Source organism: Stigmatopora argus, chromosome 2 (genome assembly GCF_051989625.1).
Source record: "Stigmatopora argus isolate UIUO_Sarg chromosome 2, RoL_Sarg_1.0, whole genome shotgun sequence".
NCBI lineage: Eukaryota > Metazoa > Chordata > Actinopteri > Syngnathiformes > Syngnathidae > Stigmatopora > Stigmatopora argus.
Window position 1 is genome coordinate 7,587,062 of NC_135388.1, and position 12,939 is coordinate 7,600,000.

Consider the following 12,939-nt stretch of genomic DNA (forward strand, 5'->3'; position numbering starts at 1 on the left):
TGTAAAACGATCTTCCACTAATTGATCCTATACATTTCACTCGGCAACACTGGGACGATTTGAGCTCATCCCCCCGAAGGGTGGTCTTATTCAGAGGGTCGGCTCCCTCAATGACCGCTCGCTGCCAAACATTCAAACCCTGATGGGAAACCCAAGAATAGACACCCCAGAGGCTGCGGGGGGTCGAAGAGCCCAGTGGAAAGCAGTGGGTGGGATGCATTTCCAGCACTCCCAGCAATATTCCTTAAGAAAGTTACCAGTGACTATGTCGGGGAATTCCACCAACGGATTAATGTCACCCACCCGCGGCTTGGTGGGAGCTAAAATACTGTGATGACTGATAGAAATGTGGAAATGTGTCAACAAATGTGTTGAGTAATGAGAACGCCATTCGTTCGCGACCATGGGAGTCATACGGCAGCAGATGCATCTGTACTCGCCGCAAAAATAAAAAAGGGGGAGGTCCTATCATTTTTTTTTAGTCTTCATGGGCATCCAACCAGACAGTATTGTGGCATGGTGCATCAAAGGTGCTTCTTATAGATTAGTTTAACCGAGTGGAAGAAAATTCAAGCTCCCGGTACTCTTAAATGTGGTGTTACATCATCATGTGCAACCAATAAGCTTCCTGTTACCATAACAACCACTCCAGCTCTACAAAAATGTTAGCACGTGTAGAACACAGCCCCAAAACACACAGTTCCACCCCCAAGTAAATGACCCAATAAAGTTGTTCTTTGTTGTCATTTGACCTTAGCTTCCTTCTTCTCTGATGCTTGGTTTTGAAAGAAAATAGGCAGAGATGTGCTGTCAAAATAAGGGGTCCTCACATGATAGCAGTAGGGTGCTTTTTTTAAAAGAGGAATGTTGCGATTTGACTCATGTTTAAGGTTACACAGGCTGTGGCTCGGTCGCAACAAAGTGTGAAATTCTGTCTTATCGACTTGAACCAGGTTAGCACATTAGTTACGGAGTCTAACATTTTTGACACAGAGCCATAAACAATTCCTATTTTCTAATTTTATTCCTTCAGAGCCATACTCAGAATTTAAGAGTAAAAATATGAAAATAAGATGTGATTTTTTTAGGGGGGTCATTTTACCACTTTTAAAGTAATAAATGAAATCTTTTGACAACACTGTTACGCAGTTGCTAATCAATGAAAATATTCATGCAGAAAAGTCTAATGAAAAAAAAAAGATGGTTGAAGTTAGACAGTGTCTGCACCATAGTGCCGATGTGACGCTCCTATTGGTGCATTCTCTCTGTGACCAGTGGTTTAAATAAATATTTTAGCTCACAGGTTATAGAAGAGCCACATGCACCCATCAGAAGAGCCACAAACGTATGGTAGGTTCCCTACCCCTAATTTAAGGAGAAAATAATAAGGGAAAACACTCCCACTTCATAAAAATGACCAACAAAAAATAATAATAGTTATGAGAAAACACAGATAGAAGAGTTCACCTGAAAGTTTGACTAAAATTTTCATGACAAATGAACCTTGAATATTGTAAACAGAATATCGGATTTGGTCGCAAGATTGGATCCGAATCAAGTAGTCAAATGTGTTTTAAATACCATGGTGCTTTTTAGCTGCTATAAATCAAACCACTAGTGGTTTGAGAGGGACTACTTAAAAAAAAAAGTAATACAGTAGCATTCATAATACGTTTTTTGAGGAAGTACCAGAACTCAATTTCATATAAAAAGAAAATGTGTCATTTACTGGTTACATTGTTTCCCATTTTTTTACTGGTCTAAAAATTGGATTGGTATCGGCAAAGCATATCTTGAAAAATGACAAATCTGACTAGATTGGAAGTAAAAACCATCGGCATCAGGACATTCCTAGTCACTATGTTGTGCATCATTTTTTAAGCGTAGAACACTATGAGTCTCTTATTTCCTTTCCCTCTGGCCTGTTTTTAATGGAGAGACAAAATGAATCAATAAGCCACGCACGATTAATGAGGAGTCCCGGGCCCCGCCGCTTCACACATGCTGACCAGAGTTTAGTCACCCAGCCGAGGATTGTCAATAATCAGCTTGGCGGTCTATCAAACCAATGAAGCTCACTTCTTGGCGATTTCAGCACTAAATGTGAACAGCTACACCGTAGAAGAGCGTTCCAGCATGTCGCTTTGAGAATATTGTGATAAGGTCATGAAAAAACATCTTCATTTGCTCCTTGCCGACAGGGGCGAGCAATATAGTTTGGCCACTAGAAGTTAATGGAGAAGGATCTGCATGCTAAAAATGGAGGACATTTTCTTAGAGCTGACCAGTAAATAATAACTTTATGAAACTATTGATGTAAGAGTCAGTCGGCCGACCAATCACATTCACGTCCAGGAACAAATTAGCATACAACTAGCCTAGCTTGAATGTTTTTGGGTAGAGTACTCGGAGAAAACCCACACAAGCCCAGGGACAACATGCAAGCTCCACAAATTGAGACCTACCTGAGAATCGAACCCTTGACTGCAGAACTGTGAGCTAAGCACTCATCCACCAGCCCGCCTTCATTGAAATTAATGATTAAAAAAAACCTTGGGAAGGGTGACCTGATTCTTTATTACAGAGGTGTGTGTGACTGGCAACCATCTTGGGTAGGGAGACCAACGGTTGAAAACGAGATCTCTAAAAATACATATTCCAAAGCATTGGCATGTTATTTCTTAAGACTCCCCGATGACGACATATTGGTAAACACTAAAGGTCAGAGTCCTACCGTACATCCACACAGATTTGGTTGAAATAAAGTTCTTTTGACCTGCCAAGTCTCACAACACATAACAAAAAATAGATAGCATTAAAAAAAATTCTGCTTAAACCTGAAACGTAAAACTGGATGATCTTACGTAGAACTGATTCACGACCAAACACCAAGCACGTTGGAGTACTACAGGGCTGCCCTACGGGAAGGGGTGTGGCAGTGGAGCCATGGAATCAAACATGCACAGTGAAGCTGCGGGTTAAACCCCTGCATGTTAAAGCCACTGCTTCAAGGAGTATAGGGAAAACACTCCAACAAATGGAGAGGGGCATTCATGATCTTTCAGTTTGGCCTGGGAAATGCATAACCCCGGCCGGGCTGGTGTTCTAAAACAAAGTTGCCTGACACCATACACCAGGAGTAGGGAACCTATGGCTCGAGAGCCCAATGTGGCTCTTTAGATGGGTGCATATGGCTCTCCACTAAACTGTGAGCTAAAATATGGAAACCGCTGGTCTTGCCTTTCTTAAATAGTCTTCTGCATGCATTCTCTCATTGATATCCATTGATTAGCAACAGCTTAACAGTGTTATCAAAGGAATTCAGAGACTTTTTGTACTTTAAAAGTAACGGAATGAGCCAAAAAGCACAGATTTTCATGGTTTTTAATTTTTTGATATTCTGAGTATGGGCATCAAGGAATAACATTTAAAAATATTAATTGTTTTCTGTATCAAAAAGGTACCCGATCCCTACTCCTACTATACATGATCATGGCGGGGGACCCGTGAATTCCGAGTTTACTACCCCCAGCCCCCAACCCACGCCACCCCACCCAACTCTCCAAACAAAAGCCGCCAGAGACGCCTCCTGCGCGGCGTGCAGCGGCAGCCCGACTCGGCAAAGCCGCCGGAAGACCCTGCTGGCACGAAGCATGGCTCCACAAGTTGCGAGCATCACGGCGGGTCGGGGGCTCGCAACTTCGCCGGCGAAACAGCGACAAACACGCACACGCGGACCTGCTTCATCCCCCCTGCCCCCCGCCGCCCCGTTTTGATAAGAGCCGTCAGGCGGATTTTCGGCGTGTGCCGCAGGAGGGATGTTCGCCGCGGTAATCGGATGACTATGTGACCAATGAATAAAGGGGGGGAAAAATAAAGCCGTTTTACCTTCAGATGCTCCAGTGGTGCATCGCAGAACGCACCGGGGCGGACACTTCCGTTGATTTAGCAGCAAAATAGGATCCTCTGCACGGCTGGAAGGCAAATGTCCTAAGTGGCCGGCCGGCGAGTGTGTGCGTTCGCGTGGAGGGACAGCGGCGACTGTTGAGTGTGTACAATGCGCGTGTGTACGTGCGCGTCAAATGGGGGTGGAGGGGGGTTGGTGGGCGTGGGCATTTGGGAGACAAGCCCATCCTCCCTGTGGGGTCACCACAGGAAATACGTCACTTTCAATCGACCACGTTTTGTAGTTTATCTCCCACTAAGTGTTCTCCAAAAGCTCTATTCTGGTCTATGAGGAATTCATGTCATTATATACTGTATGAACAATTTGACTATTTTACCATTCTTTTCTAAAACTTTAATCTCGTAATATACAGGGAATTCCAAGGTGCTTGATGCAACTGGTTAAAATACATCGGAAAAATGATTTAATATTGCCTAGGAAATGAAATAACAAATAGGAAGTGTAAAAATAGACATATTGTCAGTCTAACCCCAAGAGAGAAATTTTTGTTCCAAAGGGAAAGTTTTCATTTTAATTGCTAAACTTCTCGATTCTGTTTTAATTTCTTGAATGTGTGAAAACTGAAGTTTAAAGCTTATTTGTTACTATACTAATTACTAATTCATTTCATAATCATTTATGCTTCAAACATAAGTTCTATAAACCCCTCCGATATTAGCGTTTTTTAAACTCATAATTGGATTATAAACTAAAATTGGCACTTTAAAAAAATCAATAAAGCAATTTAGACCCCTGAAGCCTCTGAATAAAAAAAATCCATACTATATTTATCTGTTACTGAATATATTTTTCATTACTGTCTTTTGTATTGATGTTGTAAATGATACTAACAACATCAATACTGACTGTCAATTCTGTTTATGGAGCAGAAGTCTGAAAACCTTAATTTATTCATATAAATAAAAAAATAAAAACACAAATAAACACTCTTCAGGTGTTCTGTATTCATGACTCACTCTTATGCACAAGCGCCAGCGAGTCCAGCCTGCCAAATTTCCCACAATACATTGCGTTCTGATTAATGGTAAATGAGTGTCATTCAAGTAGTCATGCTTTGTGTACAAATCTTGTGTGTAGACAGTGGGCCTGTTCTTAAATTAGACAATTCAATATTTAACTTAGTCAGTTAGAGAAATAAAGTAGAAGGGAAAACCTTCAAATCATATTTTAAGTGACAAGAGAAGAACAGTTGCCCGAGAATCCAAGTAAAATTCCAAACATTCTGATGGAAGTGCCATGTTGACACATCTGTCTGCTACCATAATCTCCACATTTCTCCCTCAGAAGACCCCGTTCCCCACCCGAAATCCCAACTGTGGGAGCGAGACGTCTCCGAGAAAATATTTGGATCGTTTTCCATCAGCTGCCCGTAATCCATAATTTTCGTGGCAACATTCCACATTACATCAGAAGCGCAGAAAGTTTTACAGGGAGGGGGGACTTACACTTTGCTTTCAACATGCAACCTGCAGGCAAAGAGGAAGGAAAATCAGGGGACAGGGGGGGCATTGACAGTCAAGGTGTCAGATTTGGGCCTGTGCTCATAGATATTGGAGACGAGTATAATTAGTACACTGGGGAGGGATTTTACCAAACAAGACTACCAGCAAGTATTGTGCATAAATTATTATTATTAAATGGCCCTTAGTGTAATTGGGTGTCATAACCGGAGCATATTGGTATTTTTTAAAATTATTTTAATTATATTTAGTTGGATTAGCATTTTTATTAAAAAACGGACACATCATATAAAAAATATATATAATCATAAGAGATACAATGTAGAAAATTGGCCTTTAACGGGTTCATTATTTTAAATCATTATTTTCCCTATGACTTATTCTTTTGTATTACAAAAAAAGTCACTAGTCCAATAAATGTTCAGAATTGTTTTTAATTTAAAAAGTGAATACTAAATAAAACCAGAAATCAGATAAATGCTACCCTCTAGTGGTTAATCAGTGTTGACGCTTATAGAACGAGAATATTTTCCACAATTGTAATGGTAAATCAGTGTGAGGCAGGTGACATGTCGGGGGGGGGGGGGGGGGAAAACCCAAATCTTTTATTCATCTTCCAAGCTGCTTATCCTCACGAGGGACAGGGAGGGGTCTAAAACCTGTCCGAGGCAACTAATTGGAAAAAAAACTGAAAAATACTGTTGTCATCCAATGGCGTCCGTCACCTCAACTCTTTCGTCTCCACCATTTTAGGTTGTGTTTGCCGTATAGCGGACTCCATACCGGGCAAACAAGTCCTCCTCCGAGCAGCTGTCTCCATCTTCCAAACAAGCTCCACCTCCCATGGGTGTGTGACGAAACTGAGCACCTCGCCACTTTGGCACCCCCCAGCTCTCCCCACCCTACCGGCTCTGTGGATGTAGTCCGTGTGTGACTCCGGGAAATCGTAGTTGACCACCAGACGTACCCGGGACGTGTCCAGGCCTCGCGAGGCCACGTCGGTGCACAGCAGAAGCTTCGTAGTGCCCTTTTGGAAGCCCTGAAAGATGCCAGTGCGCACCACAGCAGGCATCTCACCTTGCAAACGGGCGTGCGGGACACCCATTTCCTCCAGAGAATATCTATTGTGGAAGAAATGGACTTATTATGAAAACGCCGGAAATAAAAAGGCATTTTCATTGGAAGAACGCGTTTTTTTCCGTGCAATATAAAACCTGTGGTTGTTCATTATATCCTCAGGAAGTATATATTAACAAAATAATATTCACTCCATGCTTGCTTAGTAATGGACAAAACAAATAATGCATTTCCAAGACATCTAATCTTAACACAAAGCAACACAATTAACAAAAAAATGGATATTGGTTAGTTTTATAATGTATAATGATTTAAAAACAAGCTCCTTTAAGGAGTACCTTGAACACGGAAATATTTTTTTTGCAGAGATATAGAAAATAAAAACTCTTAACCCATGTTGTTCATCAAATAGTTAAAAATAAATCATGTTTTCTTTCCCCCAGGCGTTTACTAAAACTTAATATTTTCCTTTACTTACCCGAGCCAGTTGACAGTGGAGGACTTGTTGCAGAACACCAGGACCCCGTCCCCACCATCTCCTCGTTGTTCCAGCTGCAATCGTTTCAAGTAATGGTTGAGCTCTGGAACCTTGTCCTGCCCACGAACCCTTAGAAAGGTCTGCTTAACGTGTGGCATGAGGTAGTGCAGCATCTTGCTCTTTATGACCACCATCCTCCCGAGATCTGTCACCCGGCCGAGGACGTCGCCCACCCCGCCGGGGAAGGTGGCGCCCACCGCCAGAAGCTGAGCCTTTCCCAACGGGTCTCGCGTCTCCGCCGGACTGCCGGCGATCACGACGTGCCCCAAAATTTCCTCCAGCATGTCGACGAAGCTCGGGTCGAACATGGTGTCGGCTTCGTCCACCACCAGGAAGCGCAGGTGTCTCAGGTCCAGGCAACGTCTTCGCAGAGCTTTGACCAGTGCGCCGGGTGTGGCGACTAAAACGTCAGGAGGGTCTTGCTTGAAAACCCCTTTGATGCTACCCACGCCTCGCCCGCCTTCCACCATCCTCGTCTCCAAGCCCAGTGGGGTGCACAGGCTCTTGGACACGGATGCCACCTGCTCGGCCAGCTCCCTGGAGGGCACCACGACCATAGCATGAATTTCAGGGGGACACAGATCTTCATTCATCTCCTTACTGAGCTGCAATTTGTGCAAAATGGGCAACAAATAACTCAGCGTCTTCCCACTTCCTGTCTCGGCCGCACACAGGATGTTGTGACCTCTCATCACCTGAGGAATGGTCTGCATCTGCACTGTGGTGGGATGGATGATGTTTAGGCCTTCCAAAGTTTCTATCAGATCCGCGGAGATGTGGAGTTTGTGGAAGGTCTCCGTGGGCTTTTTGTCCTCCTCTTTCTCCCCGCCGGCAGTTATAAAAGGGGCAACGGATCGGATGTTGTTGATGGTGAAATAATCCCCGAATGACTTGTTGTGTTTCCATCCCTTGGAGCAGAGTGTGGGCACTTCAAATTTGCCGTGCGTGTAACCAACAGACTGGTTCAAACTGGCATTCCTTCCCTGGATGAGGAGTTTGCCGGCTTTGCTGGTTCGGATTGGCGTAATTTTTCGGGTTTGCTTCACGTTCTCGACGCGATTCTGCACGGAGCGAGGAACGCGGATGACGGGGATCTGTTCGGAAGATGCCGGACAGACGGAAAAATAAACACGAGAAGTCGAGAGTCTGCTCAATTCAGTTTGAAAATGTCTCGATGAAGCCAAAGTCGAGTACCCGACCTTCAGAGACAACATTCTGGACTGGCAGCGAATGCTAGCCCGCTAGCGGCTATTTTCCCCCCAAAGAACAAGCTTGAATAAAATCAAATTGCTTAGTAAAGCAAGGCAATCAATCTTCTAAGGGATCTTCATCAGGTTATCAAAAAACAAAACCAATATTATTCCAAAAGCAATTAAAACGAATACAGAAGATTCATGGAAGCTGTGCAAGTGGGTGTCAGGGAGCCATGCGTAACGTGGCGATTGTTGATGACGTTTAGGGGGCGCTGAATGATGACGAAGAATATTTGATGCATTTCTTTAACCAGAATTTGATTTAAACGTGCATAAGCAAAAAAGTACCTAAGGGGAAAATCTCACTTCAAATGGAAAACATAATGTTAAACTAAAACAAAAATTACGACACGTTTTTGTTAAATCCATTTTATGAGATACTATGGTTATTTATATACCAAAATGTATGAAATTTTGCTTTAGTCGTATTCTCTCATCCACTAACTACTTTACATAAAATTGAGAGTAAATAATAATAATAATAATGATAACTTGAATATTTCTCTTTATTTTTAAAATATTGATATATTCTTAGGTATTTTTGCTGAGAGTTGTACTTTTACTTTGATTCAGATGATTTTTAATGGACATATTTTTTTTCAGTTTGTGAATACATGTTTGATTTGGAAATGAAGCATTGTGGTTGTACATATAATTCGGTTAATATAAATACCACAGTATTGTAAATACAGTATTTGTTATTAAAAAAAAGGTTCTGAGATTTTATGGTTAGAATAAAAACTCACCCATTGTAAACTGGGATAATTCCAGCTCGCCTGTGACCAATGAGTACAAGCACTAATTATAATTGATGGCTTCTTCTATTTTTTTTCTTAGTTCGATCAAGATGGTGGCAATAACCACAGTGATCATCGCTACTACGGAATGTTAACAGGCCTCACTAAATTGTGTTCAACCAAGCCTGCAATATTGTCATGAGAAAACTCCAAAGTCAAGTTTTATTAACTCATAAAATGACTAATTAAAGGCTCAAGGTTAAGCATGTGCATGTTCTGGAATTCTTGGGAGGATTATCCAGTTTTGCTGCTGTGCCACAGTACATGTAAAAAAAAAAATAATAATAATAAAGGGTCACTAATCTTTTCGTATCCAGCGAAACGGATGCTAAAAAAGGGGGATAGTACTTCATACTCTAATAGTAAGAGTGTTTCGGCCTTCACATTTAAATGCTTCTGGCTGTTTGAATTGATTTTACACCAGCTGATGTGATGAATGAACTCAATCCTAGTCATCGATCATCAGTATCATCAAGAGTGTCACAATTTAATGTCATTGCAGCTTGAATCCCACTGCAGGATTTTTAACATTTTATCTAAGTGATAGATTTCCAGAAATAAATTTTAATTTACTGCAGATGTTGTGTTCTCACAAGTTTTAAGTTTTAAACCGGCAAGTCAAAGCAATTTCAGCAAGTGACCACTAGAGAGAAACCCTAACCAAGAAGTCTTTTACGGCCCTCTGTATGCAATAAAATTGAAATAAAAACAATGATAAGAATTTGCTTGAAGTGGTTTCTTCATGTGACACGATTTAAATTTCTATATTTAGAAATGATAAACAAAGACAGTAGTGACTGCAAGATCCGAGGGCGGGGGTTCGAATCTGGCTCCGGATGTTTGTGGAGGGTTTTTTTTTCCAGGGAGTCCAACTTCCTCAAACAATCTTGCATGTTAGGTTCATTGAGGACTGTAAATTGTCCTTATGGGAATGCTTGTTTGCCTGTGTGCAAATGACTAGCAACCAAACCCGGATAAACGAGCGCTCGTCCAGATTCAAATGGGATGTTCTTGTTCACTTTTCACCCTTGTCTCTATTCAGAACAAAAATAGACCATAAAATGAATGATTGGAGTTGTTACGGGGAATATTGAGATAATAATGGGCGTATTTTCATGGGATTTTGTGTTTAGATTGGAGTAGCTTTATGACTATACTTTGTTGATTTTCATCATTTCTTAGAATACACTCTGTATTTTTGTGCTTTGGATTTTGAAGGGCCAAATTTCAAAATAAGGCCAACCCTACTATATACTCTATTTGAGATCTTGCAGAAATAATTTTCAATTTGCTTCATGGTCTCTGCAGTGAATCCTTATCGCTGGTTGTTCTAAAACAGGACCAGACATCACGTAACTTGATATTTGTTGACATTTAGCAAATACCTGTTGCGTCGGTGCTTACGTTAGCATTGCTGCAGGATGTGTGTGCTCAAATCCTTAAAAAGAGAGCGATGCCTCAAAGCATACAAATAACAGGGTGAGATGGGGGGGACGATGCTGCTTGTTTGCTCTCCAACTTTCACTAGAAGAACAAACCACGTTGGCACCCTCCCACACAAAATTACCTTCCTTATCTTCGCACTTTAAAGGTCATCGCTAAAGATAACATTTAGGGGTATAGTGAAATGTACTTGGGTGTGTACGCAGAGGGGAAAGGTCAAGTCCTGTTAGGTGACGATAATACAGTAGGCTACTGTCCAATCGATGGACAATGTGTTCAGTCATGTTCAGTTTAAGAGCTGTGTATTTAAAAAGTGAATAGTAAAGAACTTTGTATCCTTTAGCCCAATGTTTGGAATAATTCTCAAGAGGTAATAAAATAAAATGAAATAAATAATCACCTATTTTGAACCCAGATTTAAAACAGTAAATAAAACATTAACAATATTGGGTATTTTTCACTTTATACAGTAAACACGGAGCAAAATCTCTCAGTAACTTAATACTAAAACTTAACTAAATCTAATTTTAACATAAAATAGTCAGGTATTTTTATTTTGTGACTGTAAATGTTTGGGGGGAAACGTAGCACATACTATGTGAAGCTGCGTTTAGAAATGAGCGGTTATTCCCCTCAGTATTATATTATGATTCTTGAAAAATCCAGTGAATGTTTTCAAAACTGAATAGAGCTTGCCATTTGTATTTGTTTGTTTACAAACAAGATATTATGAAGATTTTCATCTTACCAAGCCTTTTATCACACTGCTATTTCCCTGCATTAACCTTTCTCCAGCTGATCTAAGAGTAGCATTTGTAACAATTACGTGGTTTTCTTTTGTTTGGGAATTACATAAGAAAGCAAAATAAAACACAAAAGACATCATGATGACTGTACTGTACTATAATACTTGCTTGTCAATTGATTGCTGTCGTTATTTCAATTATTCATAAGCCTCAATCCAACAGAACAATTGTGAAGTCAGCATTTTATTCTAAAGGGTCCTAATAACGTTTCAACATTAGATACAACAGTATTTAATAAAGAGAAATATTGTGTCATTTGCATTCTAAAGATGCCCATTCTCCCAATTCACCGGTAAATAAATTGAGTTATTTTACAGTTAGATAACGCTTATTTATGACTGTTGGTAAGGAAGGGTTACTCTGGTGTTTGTGTATGGAACTAAAAGACCACAGGAAACGCAAATTTGATGCTTTCAGATGTATTCTGTACACCGAGCGCTTGTCTAAACGCCCACACACGTCTGGCAACCGTGTCAAAATAAGTGGGTGATGTATGCATGCAGTTTGTCTGACATTATTACAAATTCGATTTCAAACCGAAAAAAAGTAAAAGGTATAGGCTACAGAACCATCTAAAGGTCTGAGTCCACCCGTAGATGTTTTCTCAGCAAATCTCATAGCCAGGAATTAGATATTGATGAAAATAATTTCAAAAGTATTTGTTGATTGCAAAATGTATTATTAATGTTCTATTTTTTCCCAAATTAGTCCACCACCAAATGGTATTACACTTCCAGTAGCTTTCTTCGTGCTTCAAATCGCTTCCAAGTTTGTTATAGTGCTTATCTGAATGTGAAAGATCTTTAGCTCAAATGAAAACATGGATAACTTTTACACAGTGATGCATTATAGAACATGCACATTAATGTTTAAGGCATCAAAACAACTCATCAGGGCTTGAGTGCATTAGCCCGTGTGACGCCGAGTGTGGGTGTGTGCTTATGTGTGTGTGTGTGTGTGTATGGACACCGGATACACAGTGAAGATTAACCTGAGCCAAAAGAGGCTGATGGATTTGATGCAAACAAAGGGGTTAATAAGAATTGGGGAAAGCTTGCACAAACTGATTTCCTATTAGGCCTACTTAAAATTAGCTGCAGAAATGTCGTCATGGGAAATACCCGCAACTGAATGTCGACAAAAGAAAAGACGTAATGTAATAACCATTTAGCAGGGACTATTCTGACTTTTTTATTTTAAATGACATTATTGGCTCTAACAGCTTGCATGAGGCGAATATTTTATTTTGAAAAGTGAATCTACTAGTTCGGTTTGGTTTGGATAATGAGAATGCTTTAAAATGTAGGAAAAGATCAAGAAAAAACCATTCATTTAAATAGATTTCACGTGAAGGAGGAAAAGCATAAATGTACCAGACATCAATTTGGTGGATTATCCGTACTACTTATCCCCCTCATGGGGTGCTGGAGTCTATCCAAGTTGACTGAGAACAGTGAAAGAACAGGGGTACGCTCTGAACTGATTGCAGTGTGCACCCTTGCTCAAAGGTTTTGGGATTCTTTTTTTAAATGAGTTTATCAGTGGTAGATGTCCAATCCAATTGAGAAGGGAGGGTGGCCGTGAATGAACATCAGTTC

The 12,939-nt window shown here is 40.7% G+C and overlaps 2 protein-coding genes across 3 annotated transcripts in view; both read right to left on the reverse strand.

Annotated features, from left to right (window-relative positions):
- Positions 1-4,065, reverse strand: part of tln2a (talin 2a) — a 63,904-nt gene extending 59,839 nt beyond the window's left edge. For both annotated transcript variants that reach the window (XR_013299428.1, XM_077595075.1), the window contains exon 1: positions 3,889-4,065. The gene's annotated coding sequence lies outside the window, so the exon portion shown is untranslated. The remainder of the gene's footprint in view (positions 1-3,888) is intronic.
- Positions 4,066-6,024: 1,959 nt separating this feature from the next.
- ddx28 (DEAD (Asp-Glu-Ala-Asp) box polypeptide 28) lies at positions 6,025-8,502 on the reverse strand. The gene is made up of 2 exons (XM_077595076.1): positions 6,983-8,502; positions 6,025-6,548 (listed from the first exon to the last, which is right to left on the reverse strand). The coding sequence occupies exons 1-2, from the start codon at positions 8,254-8,256 to the stop codon at positions 6,149-6,151; spliced, it is 1,674 nt and encodes a 557-aa protein (XP_077451202.1). The 5' UTR covers positions 8,257-8,502; the 3' UTR covers positions 6,025-6,148.
- Between the last annotated feature and the right edge of the window lie 4,437 nt (positions 8,503-12,939).